This window comes from Danio aesculapii, chromosome 3 (genome assembly GCF_903798145.1).
Source record: "Danio aesculapii chromosome 3, fDanAes4.1, whole genome shotgun sequence".
In the NCBI taxonomy this organism is placed as follows: domain Eukaryota; kingdom Metazoa; phylum Chordata; class Actinopteri; order Cypriniformes; family Danionidae; genus Danio; species Danio aesculapii.
The window spans coordinates 22,704,772-22,718,565 of record NC_079437.1 but is presented as its reverse complement, the minus strand read 5'-3'; the positions used below and the strand labels follow the sequence as shown (position 1 = coordinate 22,718,565).

At 37.8% G+C, this 13,794-nt stretch overlaps 2 protein-coding genes across 2 annotated transcripts in view; both read right to left on the bottom strand.

The window, feature by feature from the left end:
- Window positions 1-5,380: 5,380 nt before the first annotated feature.
- On the bottom strand, window positions 5,381-9,363 carry hoxb2a (homeobox B2a). Its single transcript, XM_056453395.1, has 2 exons — window positions 7,676-9,363; window positions 5,381-6,815 (listed from the first exon to the last, which is right to left on the bottom strand). Exons 1-2 carry the CDS (start codon window positions 8,169-8,171, stop codon window positions 6,082-6,084), a joined length of 1,230 nt encoding a protein of 409 aa, XP_056309370.1. The 5' UTR covers window positions 8,172-9,363; the 3' UTR covers window positions 5,381-6,081.
- Window positions 9,364-10,944: 1,581 nt separating this feature from the next.
- hoxb3a (homeobox B3a) overlaps window positions 10,945-13,794 on the bottom strand; it is a 10,997-nt gene continuing 8,147 nt past the window's right edge. The window contains 2 exon segments of the mRNA XM_056453385.1: window positions 10,945-13,058; window positions 13,762-13,794. The exon segment at window positions 13,762-13,794 is cut by the window's right edge and continues 1 nt beyond it. Coding sequence (XP_056309360.1) covers window positions 12,298-13,058; window positions 13,762-13,794 — 794 coding nt within the window. The 3' untranslated portion in view covers window positions 10,945-12,297.

Genomic DNA, 13,794 nt, shown 5'->3' with positions numbered 1-13,794 from the left:
GGTGACAGTGCTAACCACTGAGCCACTGTGTCGCCCCTGACCATTTTCAGTTTAGCATAAATAATTAAATCGGATTAGGCCAGATCTCGCTCAAATCAAAAAAATTTAAAAAGTGTTTTGATAATTTTCTTATTTAAAGTTTTACACTTCTATAGTTATATCGAGTACCAATAACCATTTGTTCATTCATTTTCTTTTCGGCTTAGTCCCTTTATTAGTCAGAGGTCCCCAGAGCGGAATGAACCGCCAACTTATCCAGCATATGCTTTACGCAGCAGATGCCCTTCCAGCTGCAACCCATCACTGTGAAACACCCATACACTCTTATTCACACACACATACATTATGGACAATTTAGCTTACCCAATTCACCTATAGCACATGTCTTTAGACTTGTGGGGGAAACCGGAGCATCCGGAGGAAGCCCACGGGAAGAACATGCAAGCTCCACACAGAAACGCCAATTGACTTAGCTGAGGCTCACCTTGCTGTGAGGCGACAGCGCTACACACTGTGCCACCACACCGCCCCTACTAATGACCAACAGAAAATTAAAAGTTGCTGTACTAGGTAACTACAAAAGTTTCAATTTTTAAATAGAAAAATTATCAACACTCTTGTTTGAATTTTTTGAGTGATATGCTAAATGTCTAATCTGATTAGATGATTTATGCCAAGCTAAGCTAAAAAGTTCCAGCCAGACCCAGCGATTGGCTAAATGGATTCAAAAATGGTAAAACAGGGAGTTGTAAAATTAGACTATTTACCACAAAAAGTGAAGTGTTTATTTAAGGCAGTGCTTCTCAATTCCGGTCCTCGGGCCCCCCGCCCTGCACATTTTTTATGTCTCCCTTACTTAACACACCTGATTCACATCATCAGCCTATTAACAGAGAGATCCATGAACTGATTCTTGTGTGACAAATAAGAGAGACATACAAAATGTGCAGGGCGGGGGCCCCGAGGACTGGAATTGAGAACCACTCATTTAAAACAACATGTGATTTAGAAATGCTTTTTTAAATGGTGACCATTGTACAGAAGTACTCTTTCCTTCCACATGTACATACAGTACATTCTAACATTATTATTTTGGAATATGGCCATCTTCGAACTAATCAAGAAGTATCATACTAAATTATAATTATTAACTAAAATTACAAAAAATTATAATGCTGTGCCTTCCAAGAGTTACTATTGCAGTTATGGACTATTATCAGTTAAATCCATTTTATTTCATTTGTTGTTTCTTTAGTCTACCGACCAAGAATATACATGTTCCATTGCACATTCATGTACATAGTTAAATATTACCAATTCGAAAATAAACTTTGAACTTTGAATCAGCACAAAGACTGACAGCATCTACTGCACACCTCTTTTGGTCTGCAAGCTACCTTCAATGTTATGTCACTGGATACATTATATTTTGGGTGACTTGAAGCTGTCATCTTGTCTATTACTGTAGTAGACCAGAGTATTGCTCCAAGGTATTGTTGACATATTTTCTTGTTGGCAAGGTTAAGGGTAAAAATGTGTTACGTTAGATACTGTACAAGTGTTAGTGAATGGCCCCTCACTTTCTGAGTAGATATGGACAGCTGTGAAGGGTCTGCTTTAAGCTTTCAGAAAACTATATACTGAACAAGTAGATCATTTGTGCATTATACTATTCAAAAACTTTTGTCATTCTTTTTATGTTGTCACAGGAGGACCCACATTTTGGTAGCACTTTATTTGACTTTATTTTACAGTCCTGATTTGCATGTTTATACTGTGTACTTTATCATGGTCATCACTTTATCTGGGTAAAACATACAATATCAATACCAAGCCATGAACTTAACTTTAACTCATATAGTCACCTTATATAACCCAGTATTATATATTATTTAGTAATATTATGTAGAGATTAAATACTATATATAAATATAAAACATAACTCTATATAAAATATACCGTGAAATAGTGTAAAGTTAGGTACAAACTGCATCTTACATTTTAACATTCAACCCATCAAGTATCAGGGAAGCTTTAATTTAGTAATTTTTGTCTGACTAGTCAAATCAAGAGTTTTGTTCATTGATGTTTCACGTATAAGCTTTCATGAACGTTCAGTCAACACACAGGTATGAAAGACGGTTTCTCCAGATTAAAACCCTGAAAGCATATCAGAGTCAAAAGTGCTTTTATATGTAACAGGGTTGTTATTTTAGAAAAAAGCTGGTGCAGAAAGACATGCAAGTTCTTGAGCCAATAGACAGGCTGTCCCATTCTTTATAGCATGTGTTCATCACCAGCTGTCGCTGTCTTTTGAAAACATTTTGAAACGTATACCATACTTTCAGCAAGCTTTCTTGGCGTAGTGCTAATGTTAACATAATGAAGGATTACTTTATTTTTATTGCTTAAACAGCGGCAAGGAATGAATACTGTGAGAGATGTCTACCTCTGACTATTCTAGCTTGGTCTATTGTTTGACATTTAAGTTTGTGGGAATTTTATGATGTTTTTTTTTTTTTTTGCGAGCTAGCTATTGCGTATAGATTTTTGCTATGTGATTTGTCTAAAAACAAACATGAAGGCTTACCCCTTAAACTAAGCACATATTCCAATTAATTCATTTGGTTACCAAATCGCCAAATTGTAAAAAGGCTAAAACTTCCAAACTGTGATCTTTTATTTTCATGTATGGTATGTTAGAATAGTTTGTATTTTGTTTATATGAATATTGTGAGCAAACAAACCAAATTGTGTAAACCATTGAGATTTCAGGTTAAAATAGATTTATTTTTGCCGTTTTTGTTATCTACAAGTCACTGTCATCTTCACACCTGTCATCTTCTCTTTTAGAGAGTTCAAGTATCAGCAGATAGCTACATAGCTAACTCCTACAAAAAAAATGTCACAAAAGGTTTGTTTGGTTTTCTGTAGTTTGTACTGTTTCCTTTACAATTTGTGAGCACAAAGCCAATACAAAAAACAGGCAAAATAATTGTCCACTCTGTCTGTTTGTATTTTTGTTTCAGAATGTAGATGAGTTCTTAAAATAACATTTTTAGTGAAAAGAACCGTTTAGAAATCTGAAGATCTTTATTTGCAGTAAAAACTTCCATGGATGTTTATGGTTCTTCATCGAACCACTGATGCACTGCAAAACCTTTATATTTTTATAACTTCAAATAAGCATATGACCAGTAGAGGCAGCAGACTTTTGTGAACAAAGAGTGTTTGCTAAACAAATGAATACAAGAGTTACTACAAAGGGAGCTGTTTACAGAGCTCACGATGCAATACAGTGTATTTACACTGCTAACCGTAAGTCTTATAAGGCCATTTTAAAAATAAGCTAAGATAATATTTTGCTGTTACCATTGTCATTATTGTTGTAATATGAAAAAGTATTTTGGTTTCTTTACCACTTCAGTGATTAAACTGAGCCTTCATGGTGGTTTGACTGAAATAGGGCAGAAGACATTTCCACTTTAATCTTGGCTAGTCCCAGCACTGCTTCAGGCATAGCATAACCCAGGATGCACCACTGTAAACATTGGCCCATTTTCTCATGCGAGAAAATCCCTGTGCCACCCCACCGCTTCTTATTTTAGACTGGCCCAAAGTACTGTGTCTGCAAAATATATAAACAGAAAGAGCCATACTGATAAATGTGTAAGAGCTGGCAGGCCACCAAGAAAAGCATCAAAGCTGAGATAAAACTTGACCTAGCCACACCTCAAATTATCAGACTAATGGGGAAGAAAAATTACCACCAGTTGGTTTTTTTAAACAAATATTTACCAAACTTGTGTGGCCTCAGGGCAGGGAATACATTATTTATCTTTTAGGAAGATATGTCAATATATAAATTCTCTCTCTAACCTGTCCCAGGTGAATAAAATAAATAGGGCAGATATCTGAAACAAGGGCGCAAACGAGTCCTGTATGCTGAAATTGCGAAATCTGAAAACCAGGACCTAGACAAAAAAAAAACATACTGAAAATCAAACCTGATCAAATTGAATTCATATTCTATAGGTGCCAGCCTGGCCAGCATTTGTCATTTTTACTCATCAGCACAATAGAGGTCTTTTATTGTGTGTCACTTCTGTATATTTCTACAACAGCAAACCTAGGTTTTTTTAGATTGTATATCATTTTGTTGTCCATGTTTCTTAATATCAAGTCTATGAAGTCTTTGAGCAGATTAATGCAGGTGTGTGGTGTATAATTTGGTGTTTATGTTGCATAGAAAAAGTTTAAACTGCCATTGTTGCAGTGCTACTGTGACCAGATGCACCTTGCCAGTAATATGAGCAGAGCACCTGTTCCTCACATTCATAGGGTCATTATCTGGTACTGCTCATGTAAACTGAGCAAAAAAGACCTATTCAAATATTTTAAATAAATAAAAATGTTGTTTTACTTGCTGCATCTAATGCATCAGTGCTAAATCACTAGAGATAACAAGAATCTGACCTGGATGATGAAGACATATACATATTATATTGTCAAAGACTAATATAATAATAAAAATTACAAAAATATGCAATTGTAATATAAAACAGCAAATGAACAATATGACTAATTATTCAAGTTTCACGTTTATAATATAAATAATAACCATTATTATTATTTATTATATTATTTATTTTTGTTATTGCTGTTATTGCAAGCTCACACAAGGGTTTGGGATACTTCAGGATGTTACATAAGGTGTCAAATTCATTGCGAGTTTAAAAAAAAAACAATATTTATAATGAAATAATACTTGTTTAAACTGATGCAATTCTGGCCTATTGTCTAAACGAACTGTTTCAAATGACAATGACCCAGCTCGGAGGACCCCGCTCGCAGCTACATAACATACTATCCATAATGGCTGCCGCTTTATTGTTCATATCCTTCATTGTGTTTCGAGCGCCATTTTGCATCAGGGCGAGTGCAGCCATGGGAGTCCACAGCCCAGTCAACCAATTGACCCTCTTGCACAGCTAATCTCCTATGTTCTTGTTGTTCATTTTTAACGTTCATCGTCCAAATAAATAATATGCGTATAGCTGTTTTTATGCAGCTAATGTTATCAGGCACATAGAGGTTTTTTCCCTCTTTTTTTAAACATTGTTTTAATTACTCAAATCCATGAGTATTATCTTTGTTTCGTTTTAAAATGTTCGTATAGTTATTGCTAGTGTTTTTTAAATAGATGTAGAATCTACTATAGTGGCTTTTTTTCTCCTTCAGCCTATGCAGCTTCCACCTTACCCATACAAATGCTTAATAACAACGAAACTAATTCATCACAATTTAATGATAGTGTAGAAATAATAATAATAATAATATTAATAATAATAATAATCTTTGCATACTTGAGAAAAAAACCTTAAACAAATTCAACCTGCGGACGGTACTTAGTTTCATCACCAAAAACCGAACACATAATTACATCAATACCAAGATTAAAGAACAAATCTTTTGATTAATAAAAATAATAGTCTTAATAATAGTTAATTAAAGCTTAGGAAATCAGTGACACTTGCTCCAGCATTTTATGTATTGTTTTTGTTTTATTTTTATTATTTCAACTATGAAAATAACGTACAATAAATAAATTTGAAATTTACTATTAAAGGATCTCAATAAATAAACTAGTTCTAAAATTATTCAAAAGGGACAACGCCCGTCTTGGGAGAATTCCTAAAAGCAGTTCAACTACCCTTATGTCTGGCACAATTCCTGAGATTCCAATGATTGAGTTTCACTGAAAAAAGTCCGCAACTATTCATCTGTTAGTAGACATAAACTAAAGTCCGACAATCAAAAGGCAATAAAATACCTGATACTTCGACATGGGCCATCCCGATGTGTATTCAAAAAGATTACATCATATTTTCAAAATAATGGACAATTTATTTCCGTTTAGGCATTGCATCACGCCGTTTTTGTTTTTCTTTTTCATAAAAAACTTTAGGTAGACGTTTCACTCTTTTTGTCTTATAGGAATGTTGCGGTCGAGAAGCATTCATGACACTGCAATACGACGGAGTTCGATAGTTCTTGAATACGTTTTGATGTCATTTTTGTTTAGAACTGTAAATGTTGCAGATCTATAGTACAAAGGGTGCTCGTAAACAAGTCAAAGTCTTCCTCGGAGAAGTCAACTGGACTGTCCAATGAGCTCTGCAAACTCGGTGATAAAGCGTCCGAAATCTGTAGGCAGGAGTCCGTCGAAAAGAAATTCAAATCTGGGAGAGAGGTGGCATCCTGCGGCTCTGTGAACGAATGCTCCGGCCCAGCTGCTCGGCCCTCAGCCATTGTGGTGGGGTTATCTGCAGTAGGCGTTGGATACGGGGGGGAGTGAACCGCTGTGTCAGGAACAGATGCTGGCTCCGGCTGGCTCGCTTGGCCCTCTTCAGGCGTGGGCTTGCTTTTGTCCGAACTGTTCGTGTAGGAGGCAGTGGTCGGACACGTCTCACTCTCAGAGGCTGCTGCCGAGCCAGAACCAGATACTTCCAACGACTGACTCGAATACGGTGAAGAAGCGTCAGTTCCCTCTAGGACGTCAAAACCGCTGGGCTCGCCTTCTTGGCCGTCCCGGTGGTGTGTAGTTTGTCGTTTGTGCTTCATGCGTCGATTTTGAAACCACACTTTGACTTGTCGCTCGGTTAGATCCAAAAGTGCTGCAATTTCAACGCGCCTGGGCCGACAAAGGTATTTGTTAAAGTGAAACTCCTTCTCCAGTTCAAGTAGCTGCGTGTTGGTATATGCGGTCCTCAGCCTCCGAGAACCGCTAACATTATCGAGTCCACCTTGAACCTCTGCAAAAACAAAATAAACAGAAATAGAAATTAGTCCCAGTAAAACGGCGAAGTCAAACAACTTCATGTGAGAAAATTTCCAGATGACAACAAAATCCAAGTGTAAAAGAGCCCCGTGGTTTGGGCTTGTCATGTGGCAATGGTAAGGCATGTCTTGTGGGTAATAGACGAGCGCGGTGTACAAGTGGTATTTCAGCAAGCCCCATATTCTGTAGTGTTCCACAGCTTTCACAATATAGACTGATATTCAAAATGGCTCCCCACGCCACGAAACAGTGTTATGAATAAAAATCGAGTCTCTGCTAACATCAATTGCGATTAAATCGTTATTATAGATCAAGATCTACTATCTGCAGGAAGGCAATTCAATGTTTCAAAGTGTGCAGTTTTGTATATATGCCAAGCAATGGGGGAGGGGTGCATTTTTATCTTTTAATCACATCAGCTATTGCTACGGGATTTTTAATAATATAAGATGTGCATGTAAACAAAACAATCGTGCATGCTTAACGGTGTTTGAAATATAGACATCAGATCAAATTATACAATTATTCCTAAATGCAAATTGCTCATCAGAAGTGAAATACTAGCCCATCCAAAGCAGGTTATGCTGTACATCACTTGCAAATGGGACAAAGAACAGGGATCTCTGCAGGGCTTTTTTTTTTTTTTTTTTGATTGCGTAAAAATTCGAAGCTTGTGAAATCACAGTGTAACACTGTTTATGCTATAAAAGCGGTCTGTAGCATTCTTTAGAGTTGTACTGTGTTGACACCTATTCGAGTCACAAACCATTCAGTGCAAAATGTATAAAATTAAGAAATGCAGAACAAACGCTTTCACAGCTTTGATAAACGTACCTGTCGGGGACTCCAGTCCCGCGGTTGTGTAGCCGGAGGATGCCTGAGAGGGGGAGGCTGCTGCTGCAGCTGCAGTGGCTCCGGGCTTGGGGCACTTCTTCGAGGATTTTTTCTCCTTCATCCATGGGAACTCGTGGGCCAGGGGCGCGCCACCCGACAGCGGGGCCGGGCCTTGCTGGTGCTGCGTCGGCGGTGCTGTTTGTGTCCGAAGCTGGAGGCCATTGGAGGCAGTTCGCTTTTGGCTCCTCGGTCGCGCCTGGTTGCCTGTGCAGGGACTCAGACTTGGGATGGTGTGCTCGAAAGGAGGTGGAATTGCTGTCGAGTCCTTGATTGATGAAGTTTGAAATGACTCCAGGACAGCGGGGAAAGACGTCAGGCACTCTGCAAGGGAAGGCTGGCTGTTGATGAACCCAATCTCCCTCTCAAATTCAAAATTCATCGCTTCGCCTGGGCAAAAAGGGCGTCCAGCGACACCAACACACGCAAAAAATAACATCCAAAAAGCTATGATTTATTTTGCGCTCCTGCTATGGCGGCATTTGCGGGCTTTAATAATTGTGTATATTGGTGATATTACTAGCGTATGGGGACCAGGGTCTACTAAACTGAAGACTATGGGCGAAATTGCAGCCAATTCCTGGTCACATGACTCATCTCAGCCAATTGAAATTCGGGGCCTGATGGCAAAAGAAGGCAATATTTGTCTGAATTGATGTTAAAAAAAACAGGATATTATAATTCAGTTTTTATAGTAACATGGACGAGATAATAACCAAATATAAAATCTCCCGGCTGCTATGTGCTCGGACAGTTTAAGTTTTGTGAAAGGTAAAGTGAGGCCTCTTACATTAGACAATCACAATCCAAACGCAGAACTACCGGTGATGTAATTCGCAGGCCTTGTCTGATAAGCACATCCACAATATGGCTTCTTACGTATTTACAATCAATGGTCATTAATCTTAAAACTTTTGACAATAGTAACAGACAAGAGACGTATCTTTTGGAATATTTATTTTATCAAGCCCTTAAATAAGGATGAACGAGTGATGGTGTGATTGGTAAATATGAGATTCTCAACCATTGCGGCACGAATAAATTCTTTTGGGCTTTACCTTTGGTTTGATTTTTTTACACAGCCTATGAAGAATTGCTGAACTCTGGGACCTTAAATTGCGTAAGTTTATGTTGAATACAGGTTAGAGATTCTGTTCATATGTTTCTATAAATATTTTTGTTTTGTTTTTAATGAGGTTGCGTTAGAGACATAGGCTAGTTCCATTAGGAAAAATATTTGTCAGTAGTGTGTCTGTGTTTGATTTCATTTATTTTTTTTTTGTTGACTGTGACAACAACAAAAAGTTCATCGCGAGGTCGCTTTTACGATTTGAAATTACGAATATTGAGTTGAACCATTTTCTATTGTAGGTTGTACAAAGAAAGAAACAATATAATATCAGCTAATGAAAAACTAAACAAAATTGGTTGCGTCAAAGTTTAAAACGAATGGGAAAAGGGAGTAGATATTTTTAGAGCAGGAGTAGAGAGGCAGCAAGGGTGATCAATCTTTTCGCCGGCAAAGCGCTTGACAGCAGCCACCCTCAAGAATTCGCCTTTTTCCTCCAAGATCACAACAAAGAAAACCCCCATTATTCCCTCGCAGATTTGCTGATTTTTTTCCAGAATTGCGCTTCTTTTTCTGCATTGGAAACATTTTATTGGTGCATCGCGTTGATAGGATTAGAGAATATAAGTGTATCGCAGCTAGCTGTAATCTGAAATTTACCTCACAACATTATAAAGCTTCGTCTTTTTTCTCTCTCGTCTTAAAGAATGGTTATAGGAGGTATAACCCGTGTGGGTGTCTGTGAATTTTAAAGGATATACAAAGCAAGCTGTGGGCCGTGGGTACTACGGAATGGGGTCAGACCGAAAAGGCCTTCCTTCTCCACACAACGGAGCTGACCGCGAGGGATTGGGACGTACTGATAATATCTTTAGTCATCATTAGTTTGTGCGTTTTTTTACGTTTGTTTTGGAGAGTACTTGCATACAAAAATAAGTGACTTAATTTTTTTTACATCTGGATTTCCCCTGGAAAATAATGACGATGATTTGGGACGAACTGAACCATTTGATTTAAAAATATTTAAGGGGATTTATGTCGTACGAGGACAGCGGTTTATTGATTTATTAAGATGTCTTTATCTATCTATCTATCTATCTATCTATCTATCTATCTATCTATCTATCTATCTATCTATCTATCTATCTATCATTAATGCATGACAATATATAATATTTGTTTTAATGTTTTGTCTTCTATATTTTCTTTTTATTTCTCTTAATTTAGTTGAATCTGTATTATAGGAAAGAATGGGAGTGGATCGGATAAATTGTAATGTATGCTTATATATCCAAATGTGATTTATATTTTTGTGTATTTTGGCCTAGTTAACAATACAAAACTGTGCCTTCTTTATTCTGGTAATGACTTTGGTGTGTTTTGTTACTAGACCGATATTTTAGACACATGAAGCTAGAGCCCGTAACAATATAATGGGTTTAATCCACTGCAGAAATTACACGTGGAATCAATCGGAGTTAAACGCAACTAGATAGATAGATAGATAGATAGATAGATAGATAGATAGATAGATAGATAGATAGATAGATAGATGTATATATGTATGTATATATATATATATATATATATATATATATATATATATATATATATATATATATATATATATATATGTGTGTGTATATGTGTGTGTATATGTATATGTGTGTGCGTGTGTATATATATGTATGTGTGTGTGTGTGTGTGCGTAGTATATGTGTAATTATTTCTTGAAAAACTGACTGTTAATCTAATATTTAACGCTTCACGTCGTCTTGATTTTCTTGCTTCATCATTTTTTTCTTTAAAGCCTCGACATGTTTAAATTAAATCTAAAGTTGGTGAATGATCTTAGACATCAACGCAGCTGTTCTTTTTACAACCACAATTAACAAAATATGTTTAGGTATATGTTGCGTATGCATTTTTTTGCTTTAAATCTCGGTTTGCATAATCACTTCTTTTAATTCCATATTCAGTAACAAGAGTGATTCTATTGGACTCTCTTCACGTGACCATTGCAATCGCGGACTCGAGGACTCTTCCACAGGACTATAGGAACCCCTACCCCCACCCTTTTCTCTCTTTGCCTATATAATTGTGTGAGTCTGCTTGGTAAATTCATAAACTTATAGAGTGCAAATGAATAACATAACATTTTATTAAAGAATTGTTCAACAACCAACTCTTAACAAGGAAATAAAAGTAGTTACAAAGGACAAATGAAGTTCTCAAAATGTTTCGCTATTTTCCGTCTAATTCTCGACTATGCGGGAACGGTTTGATTCCGTTCTTGTGCCCCCTGTACAAGTCAAGACATTATTTATACAAGGGTAACATAAACCTACATATCTCTAAAATACAAGAACTAAAATTAATTTGTTACAATGACAAGAACACAGCGTCTTTTTATAACAGGTAGATACTAAAAAAGTACATTTTTATCGATATAAATACATGGGGATAAATAATACAAAAAAGAAAGTATTTAAACTGGCTATAACAAATAAATATATATTTATGAATGTTCACTTGAACACACTTAGCGAAAGACGCTGATTGAAGGTCTTCCGATTCAAAATAAGATTTACTTTTCTTCCTCACCCATTTAATGTAAACTCTAAGTGCAACAATGATGCCCAGACAAGAGCGCAGTAGGCGTAAACAGAGACGTCTGCGCCGTAGCTTGGTTTCCCGGACATGCATTTTGTTCAAATATACCCTGTATCCACGTTAAATCAAGATATGAGAAAATGTGGGCTTTTCATATTAGTTTGGACTAATGTAGGCAAACCCAAGAACTGGGAAAGGAGTATAAGGGGAAGGGAGGGGGGAAAGTGAGTTGAGATTGAGGAAATGAGCTTTACTTTACTAGTTTTCTCAACTCTTCTTTTTACCCTGTCAAAGCCATATCAAAAATCCATTTTCTTCTCATTAATAATGATAGGTAGCATAGTGTAAAACGCAATTGAAAAAGATGAATTTCTTGATCACCCTGTCTTGCTAAAGACATGGTGCAAATCTGCTGCAGTTTTGGGATCAAGTTAATAAAAAAATTGACTTTTTTGATACATTTAAAAAAAGAGGTATGTGAAATAAGGGTAGTGGACGAAAACAATCCAGTGGTTTTCTTGCACCAGTAAGTTTAAATATATGCTATATCGTACTGCCCTCCAAAGAGTGAGGAACACAAACATTTAGGATGATGTAATGAGGTCATACAGTTAGACAGTCTATTCCTTGGCATAAACAAGCCACTTTTCATGACGTATCGTTTTAAAGGGTTTTTTAGACCTATGGATACTAAATTCAGATATGTTCCCGTAAGAATGGGAGGACAACATTGACACAAACCGGTGTTCTAGTCATGGCAAGAAACCACTGGATCATCTTTTTCAACCCCATTGCATCGCCCCATGGGTTAGTCTGTTTTGTCTTCCTTTCATTTTTTTTTTCATTTTTTCTTCTCTTTTTAAATTTTTTTTGTCCAAACCTGCTACAGATGAGTCAACTTGGGTGCTTCTTGGATTCTACCCTGAGAAGGATGGTGTGCAGACAGATCCGTGTATGTCGGATGTGGATCACAAGGTCCATGGTGCTGGTTCGCTGACATCTGTGTGGCACCGTTGTAGTCCATACTTGCCGACTGGTGGTGTGGTAGGTGATTGAGGCCATACATAGAAGGCCCAGTGGCAGGCATGGCATCAACATAGTTACCTCCTACATACACAGGGCTACCCTGCATGTTTGGTGTTCCATAGGTGCCACTGTTACCCTGTAGCCCGTGTGGGTCATAATCCGGTGGAGTGTTTCCATACTTCTGTTGGGGTGGGCAACCTTTCATTGGGTTCTGATAGGCTGTTGACATGGCGTATGCATTTTGATGGGGTTTGTTAAAAGATGGTGGAGAGGGAGCATCGTAACTGCCCATTGAGTGCATAGAGTTCATAAAACCAGCTGAGGACTGCATTGGGAGAGGTGGACTTCCTGTAGGGGAAGGCCCCCCTGATGATGAACCGATGCCTTTTGACTTTTGATCTTTCTTGTACTTCATCCGCCTGTTCTGGAACCAAATCTTGATCTGCCGCTCACTGAGGTTTAGCAGATTGGCCATCTCCACGCGCCTTGGCCGGCACAGGTATCGGTTGAAGTGAAACTCCTTCTCGAGCTCCACCAGCTGTGCGCTGGTGTAAGCGGTGCGTGCTCTCTTGGAAGCTGCAGAACCCGGAGGGCTTTTCTCACCACCGCTGCTCTCCGCTGGGGTGAGAATGAAATAAAACATAATTACTCCACACGGAAATTGAATGCATCGTTCCCACTAATAAAGCCGGCCATGAAAAACTTATCCCCCTGATATTGGTTGTCAACACTTCATAACTTTGGCATTTATTAAGAGACGCATGCCCTAACACTGACCTTGTGTATGTAAATCACATTACAACTAAAGCCCAGGGCCAGGTTCATACTGTGCACTAGGCAACGGTGTGTTTGCTAAATAGTTTGTCTTTTAAATGTTTAAACGGGCAGGATTAAGAAGATACAAACCTCTATGTACGGTTACAGAGGCTTGTGGGATAAATCTTCTGCTATATTGGCTCAATAATTAGCCATGACAAGTTATGCACTGCTGCTATCTTGAATATAAATAACATTTGTTGTGTGTGCCGGTTTATAGTCAGAGATATTCAGGGTGTAAGATCATACAATCATCACAATTCAGAGTTTTCCCCAGTAAATACAATTAATTTAATTGACTGGTCTAACATCCAATTCCTAAAAAAATGTGAAATTGAGGCCATACATAGAAGGCCTGTGAAATATCCCTGTACTGATTTAGACCCCCCCCCCCCCCCCCCCCCCCCCATTGTATGCCATTTCAAACTAATAATGTTGGTCAACATCTTTCATTCAAGAAGGGAGAGGAGATTAAAGAAGAGAATAGAGGGTTTGGCAAACACACCATTAGCTGAGCTTGCACTAGGGGAGCTGTTTT

Coding starts and splice junctions, on each gene's coding strand:
- hoxb2a (XM_056453395.1), bottom strand. CDS start 8,171: ATGTTATTTTTTGCGTGTGTTGGTGTCGCTGGACGCCCTTTTTGCCCA. Junction 6,816..7,675: donor GGGACTGGAGTCCCCGACAG/GTACGTTTATCA, acceptor TTGTTTTTGCAG/AGGTTCAAGGTGGACTCGAT.